General features: G+C 36.2%; 1 protein-coding gene across 1 annotated transcript; it reads left to right on the top strand.

The window, feature by feature from the left end:
• Nucleotides 1-116: 116 nt before the first annotated feature.
• CCDC169 (coiled-coil domain containing 169) lies at nucleotides 117-6,790 on the top strand (the record flags this gene model as incomplete). The annotated part of the gene is made up of 4 exons (XM_010162569.1): nucleotides 117-215; nucleotides 425-478; nucleotides 2,932-3,008; nucleotides 6,688-6,790. Coding segments are annotated over 4 exons (333 nt in total), but the record flags the coding sequence as incomplete, so codon positions are not given.
• Nucleotides 6,791-7,203: the final 413 nt, after the last annotated feature.

The raw sequence follows: 7,203 nt of genomic DNA, 5'->3' as shown, positions 1-7,203 counted from the left end.
ATTCTATGATTCTATGATTCTATGATCTTAATGCTTGAAGAATGGACTATGGTGATGGTATCTTTATACAGAATGGAAATATTTGTAAAACATCATTTTATTTACTATAATGACAGGTTTCCTTAAAGGAGGTTCTTAAACAACTAGAAGAACAGAAGAAAAGTCTCCAGAATCAGCTAAAAGACTATGAACTTAGACTGGAACAAGAAACAAAGGTCTGTAATAATTGTATGCCTCTGATCTATAAAAGCCATTATGTTGTCTGACAAACAGACAATGTGTGTGGAACACACAATAGAATAGTTCCACAAAAGATGTAAAAAATATGGGGAAAAGCTCTGCTGCATATTTGTTTCTTCCTGTATAATTCAACTTTTAAAATATTTTGCTTACTGGTGGCCTATCTCCCTTATTTTGTATGTAGGCTTACCACAAAGCTAATGATGAGCGGCGCATGTGCCTTTCAGAGATCTTACAGGTAAGAAAAAAACCTGTGTGCCTCAGTAACTTTTGAAAATCATTTTGCTTGCTTAATATAGCAACAGCATCTGTTAATGCCATTACGTCAAAGTCTTTATCGCTTCATTACAAAAGCTGTTTTTAAAAACTTTTAAGAGCTAGAAATTGAAAGATTGCTACAGTTTATTTATTTCTAAATACTTTTTTTTTTTTTTGCTTTTGTATCAGCTGAAGTTTCATTGTTCCCAAGGATAGTCAAAATGCCCTTAACTGAGAAAGCTGAAGTAATTTTCTGGTACTTGCTTGCCCATCCATTAGTCACAAGACTGATAATGAGTTTAATGTTTCAGTTGAAAAGAACAAAACCAAATTATTAGCAGTAGTGACACCCACCTTAAGTAGCAATTCCTCTTTTTCATATTTCCTCTTTTTTCTTTTAAAGACAAACTAGTCATCCAGCTCAGAATGACAATGCAGCACATATTTCAATTAAATTTATAAGATAGCTTGTTTTTGTGAAATCAGAGGTTAAACTTTATTGCTGCAAATTATGTAATATATAAAAGTTGATACTACAAACTGGAGGAACCTGTGAAGATTTCTAGTATTTCTTATTCTGAAAGAGCTCTTAATTCCTGAATAATGTAGAAGTAGATAGCTTAGTGTGATACCCAGGAATAACTGTCACTGAATCCCTGTCATAGCTAGCTAAGTGGGGTAAAAGGCTGTAATTAGTAGTATTTCCATGTGTTTGCACAGTGGGCAACTGATTCTCTTACATGGTTCATTGCTGCTTAGGGAAATTTGAAAGAATTTCTTAAACTAACTTTCCAGCATGAAACCAAGAAAAAGCCCAGGAAATGTCCATGATAACTGTTAATATCTTTTGCACTAACAGTGAAAGAGGGAACTGCTGGAGGAAGAAGGTAGGAAATAAAGTATGATTTTATTACTGAACATGCTAGCAGAGGAGTGCCCATGGTCAGCTGCCCAGAAAAACACTTAAACATGCATAAAACTTTATTTGAAGTGGGGTATATACACTGGCATGTTGCTTAAATGGGGCATTGGGCACTGCGATTTTGCCACTAATACTCAAGGTAGTTAGTGCATTATATTTTCAGTAATCAATTATTTGCCCCCGTGATTTCAGAATCGTATGAGAGCAAAATAATAATCTTCAGATTAATATCCCTGTGTTTAGTTCTCTGAATTTTAAACAGCCAGTTTAAAGTAGTTGTAGAGGGATCCTCTGTAATCTGTGGAGACAGAGGCATGTCTAAGGTGCAAACCATCACACCTGTTTTAGATTGAGATGAAATTAATTTCCCGAGGATTTATGAAATGAAATTTTTTTGTTGTTGTTGTTTGTCTTGTCTGGATCCATAAAGATATACTCTGTTTTAAAATAAATTAAAGATTTCACAAACTTGAGAACTCATGCTAGAGGTACCGATGGTTTATGGTGCATTGTAAACGTGGAAGCTCAGTACAAACCCTTGTCTTATGAGCAGTGAGACATGCTTCTTTTCAGTGCCCAATTTTTTTCTTGAAAGTGCAAGTTGTTTTCACACATGCTACAAAATGTAATGTTGTAATGTAATATGTAATGTAATGTAATAATCCAGACCTTGAGCCTTGTTTAGGTAGCCCCAAAATCTAGCTCTAGGCTTTCAAAAAGTCTTCACTGCCCTGGTGTAGCCAATGCATCCTGTATCATGATTATCATATATTTATCACATGTTCCTGATGGATCTGTTGACAAGGGCTGAGAAAATTCCATTCACTTACATTAGACACCCAAGTGTGCCCAGCAGCTAGACAAGCCCTAAACCTTCTGTGTTTTCTGTCCATGGTGTAGCTGTCCCTCTGCCATGTAGTTTCAGTAAAGGAAACTTGCTGGATGAGCCAGCAAGTGCTGGATGAGGAGAGAACCCAGTGAGCTAAGGAACAGGAGAACCAACTGATTTAATCATGCTCAGATTCTGTTAAATGCAATATCAAGGGTAACAACTGTGGATTTTTTCAGTATGTCCAGTAATGTAGACTTCCAGAATATTTAAGATTTCCATGTGTTAAATTTTTTAAAGTAGTCACGTTCTCAATTAATGGTTTAATCATTCAGAAGTACAACTAAGTCACTATAATTTGTTTTGTTTCCCATTCAGGGAAATATGTTAGAAATATAATGCTTCTTCATTGAAAAAGTGGAGTTATAGGCAATATGACCAAAAATATGCTGATTGAAATTACATATTCTCTAATTGTCCAGCTTAATAAATAATGATATTTTTACACAGCAAGGGATTTTGGCATGTGCTGAATTCCCCAAATCAACAAGACATCAGTATAATATGTGCTTGGAGTACTTTCATAAGACCATATTGGGTCAAAAATAGTTTGAAAAAATTTTACTTCTTTAACTATGATTGTGGTTAGAATTTAACCTGTGTAAAAATTTGGCTATTACAGGCCTCAACTACACTTAAAATTGTTAAAAGGCAAAGACCAGATGCTCTGACAGGCAAGGGAGAAAACCAGAATCTGAGGTAAGTTTCCTTTATATTCCCTCTGTTTTCTGGTTTATTATTTTTTGCTAAGTACTATGTTTTGACTATTGCAACTCTGTTCATGGTGAATATTACTGAGCATAATCACACAGAATCACAGAATGTTGGGGATTGGAAGGGACCTCAAAAGATCATCTAGTCCAATCCCCCTGCCGGAGCAGGAACATAAACGAAATTACACAGGAAGGCGTCCAGGCGGGTTTTGAATGTCTCCAGAGAAGGAGACTCCACCACCTCTCTGGGCAGCCTGTTCCAGTGCTCTGTCACCCTCACTGTAAAGAAAGTGTTAATCTTAACATAATTTTTGATACTGCTTTTCAGTCAGTTTTATTCAATACTAAGTATGTTGCAGTATTGAAAATACATATATTTAAGTGGCCTTTTTGAAATCTTACAATACTTCTGATGTTCTTCCTTTTCAACCTATGTTTCAAATATTACTGCATAATTGAGAGCAACAAGTATGCCCTTTAGTCCATTAAGAGTAATTCAATTAAATAATGCCTTGCTTGGCCTTTTTTAGCTAACAGAGATTGTAAAGCTTTTTGTGGATGATAATGTGAGTGATTTTAGATGACAACATATAAAGGCTTCATTGTTTAACAGATTTCTGTTTAGTTATATGGGTTAGAAATTTAAATTTGAAAAGAACCTACCTGCTGTGAGCTGTATAGAAATAAAATGAGTTTCTGATTGTAGTGCTTGTGAGAAAGCTTGAAATTGGAGGAGATTTATTTTTAAATTGAACTGAAAATGTTAAGAATATACAGTATGAAGAATATAGGGGAATCACATTAAAAGTGTGTTGGACGCAGGATCCTGCCTCCAGTGGCCATAAGAGATGCCTACAAAAGTGTGTTAACAGGCAGATATAATATTTGCTTTTGAAACTCTCCCAAATACTTTATATTTGGAGACTTCCTGAGCAAGTATGATTTCTGTGTATTTAGTATCTCACAGTAAATACTCTTCCATGAACCCACTTACCTATATTACTAAAATGAACATACACAATACATATTTGGAACATTGGAAAACGTAATGAGTAAATTATAAGCATGAAATTATGTAGATGTATTTGCTTACCAGCTTTATTCTTTCATTCTGTGCAAGTACAGAATCACAGGATTTCATAAATCGAAACAGTGGATCTTCATGCTCCAGGAAAGCATATTAGTAGAATATGAATTAATATAGTACAATATAAATTAAAGTCTATAACTGAAGTTTCTCAATACAGAAAAAGCACTGTATGGGTCTGAGGTACCCCATATAGCTAGTGTGTTGCTTCTGGCCCCAGTGATGTTTAACATAGCTCATGTGGAGAAGGTCAGGAAGCTAGAACTGGGAGAATTCACTGTCTTTGCTGGCAGATTAAATATCATCAGCCAGATATTGAGATTTGCTGAGGGTTAGCACTGATCTGTAATTGTGTTGGGGTTTTTTTATAATTTATTTTAGTAGACCATTATTTACCCTGAAATTATATGACAGCATATTTTTGTAATTTTCTTTATATCAAATGAAAGAAAATAAAGTGTAAAAGAAAATTGTGTCCTGTAATTTCTGGTCTCAGGAGATGAAAATTGTAACAAAGTATCCCCTTTCAACCCATTTTCCTTCAGAGGATTTTTTTTTTTTAACTTTTCAAAGTACTTTACACACATGAAGGGAATTGTTCATCTTTTAAATTGTCCTTTGTGGCAAAGTACCCAGTTTGCAAAGCATTGGTTTTTATAACCAGTGACTTAGAACTTTCAGGTCAAACTTTGGTCTTAGTTGGCAACAAGGAGGTAAGAATGGGGATTTGGCATAGTTTGTATTTTAAGGGAGTACTAGAATGTAAGTAAGCATCCCTTGATCATCACAAGGTTAACACAGCCATCTTTATATTTCTCCTTTAAATTATCATAGAATCATAGAATGGTTTGGATTGGAAGGGACCTTAAAGATCATCTAGTTCCAACCCCCCTGCCATCAGCAGGGACATTATGTTTTGATTTACATTCTGAAGGTTGTTCATTCAAGCTGACATGAGTGAGAAATAATTTCATTCAAATAAGAGAAGACCTGCATGACTGAAAATAAATGTGTTCTTGAGAATAATTGGAAATTTTTCTGTCCAGAGTTCTTATCTCACATCTGTTGGCCTTTCGGAAAATGTCCGCCTTCATTGGATTTCAAACCATACTAAGAAACTATGTTTAATGTTTTCTTAACTATAGGTAAAGGTATGGAAAACCCAACCTATGTATTAAAGCAAGAGGTCCTTTTTATGGTATTTCACAGGGCAGGAAGAATATAGGCTAGCTGACAACAATGGATGTCTTGAGACTGATGTCTCTGATGCAATCTGAGCAGCCAGTTTGAGGTCATTTTAAGCCCTTATTGTTATACTGAGGCATGTAGCAGGTATTATTAGCTCAGTTTCAACACTGCGCTGGCTGTAACTACCTGGCTTCTACGTCCATTAAGTCCAGCTGGTTTTGAGTGGAAAGAGGTTTTGTGCCCTGCAGAATTCCACACAGATGTATGCTGTCTCCTTCGTCCAGCTCTACAGTGATCTACAGATTAATACATTGATTTTGAGTAACAATTTATTTTAATTTGAATAATCAATTTATTATTGAGCAAACTAAGGCTTTGGATTCTGATCTTCCAAGCTCTGAGTCGAAGCAGATCCATATCTCTATGGGGGCAGCTGTTCCATCAAGACCGTGTGTGCTTGTAAGAGCTGCAACAAAGGCTGTGTCAATCTCAAGAAGACTATCAGGCCCTAGGGACAACTTTGTTGGGTGTTTGCCCAGAAATTTGAAACTTGCACAGATCATGTCATCACAGCTTCTACTGCATAACAAAATATTTCTCTGGCTACCATTATGAATATAATCATGTGATGTTGTGATGCATGTTCCTTCAGAATGCATAGTACTTGAGAAAGACATTGAAAACCTGTATATTGTCATTAAAGTGCTGTCTGTCCACTGTAGTAACGAACAGGGAGAGAAACAAATGTGCATTGCATAAGAGTAGAGATGCATGCTGCTGGGTCATGAGAATGACACTTCGAGTTTGTGGAATCACCATTTCCCCCAGTGGAGACTTGTTTACATTCCCACTGATTTCTCTTAGAAGATCAAGATGAAAACAGCTCTAGTAGGGTTCCTGTAGGTGGTGTAGGTATGTGTGACAAGTACCACTTCAGAAGTCTGCTGGCATTTCCTATGTATGATCATGGGCTCAAGACCATGAGTCTTCAGAGTGGAATACCTGCAAAGAACTAAGACTGCATCTACAGGAATGTAGAATGTTTTTCCATTTCCTAATGGGGACTGTGTAACTGACGAAAATGTCTCCTGAGCCAGTTATCTTTCTCTTTGCACAAATGTTTAGTATTCTGTTCATGTTCTTCAAATGCCATCATTTAGATAACAGGAAGTAGTCAGGAATCCTGAGTTGAGGACTGAGTGTGTATGCAGTATAATTAGATGCTCTGATAGCCTACAAACCCACAAATATACTTGTTTTTTCCTCTCTCCAGTTTGTTAATTCACAATGGTAATCAGTTATGCAAATATAAAAAGCATGCACATTTCTAGCAGTTAAAGCTTATGGGGAATGTGACACTTCATTACTAACTTCACCCATTTTCTTTCAGAGGGAGATACAGTGTTCCAGGAAACCCGAAGATGGTTAATCCCCAGAAAGGATTAATTAAAAAGACTATAGGAGTGAAGCAGCTTCCGAAACTAAAGCATTGATTTAATATTAATGTCAAGGACTTCCAATTGCTTTTTAAAAAATTTAATTTAACAGAGGGTTTCTAAATTGTTTCTAACTTGGGAGAAGAGACCAACACCCACCTCACTACAACCTCCTTTCAGGTAGTTGTAGAGAGCAATAAGGTCTCCCCTCAGCCCTCTCTTCTCCCAGCTAAACATTCCCAGTTTCCTCAGCCGCTCCTCATAAGACTTGTTCTCCATGAGCTTTCTTACTCTAGCAGAGAATACAATACAACTCAAAATTTAACTTCTTTTAAAGCTGGCTTGCCACAGCTCCTGTGTTGAGCACCACTTTCTGTTTGCATGGTTTAGAAGCACAGCTCCATTTCCAGATACTTTAGGCACTAGTAATGGGGAGAAATGAAAGAAAAATTGAGCAGTTTTTATTAAGG

This window comes from Antrostomus carolinensis, unplaced genomic scaffold, assembly GCF_000700745.2.
Source record: "Antrostomus carolinensis isolate BGI_N321 unplaced genomic scaffold, ASM70074v2 scaffold4852, whole genome shotgun sequence".
Classification (NCBI taxonomy): domain Eukaryota; kingdom Metazoa; phylum Chordata; class Aves; order Caprimulgiformes; family Caprimulgidae; genus Antrostomus; species Antrostomus carolinensis.
Note: the sequence above shows the minus strand (reverse complement) of the source record. Positions and strands in the feature narration are given on the sequence as shown.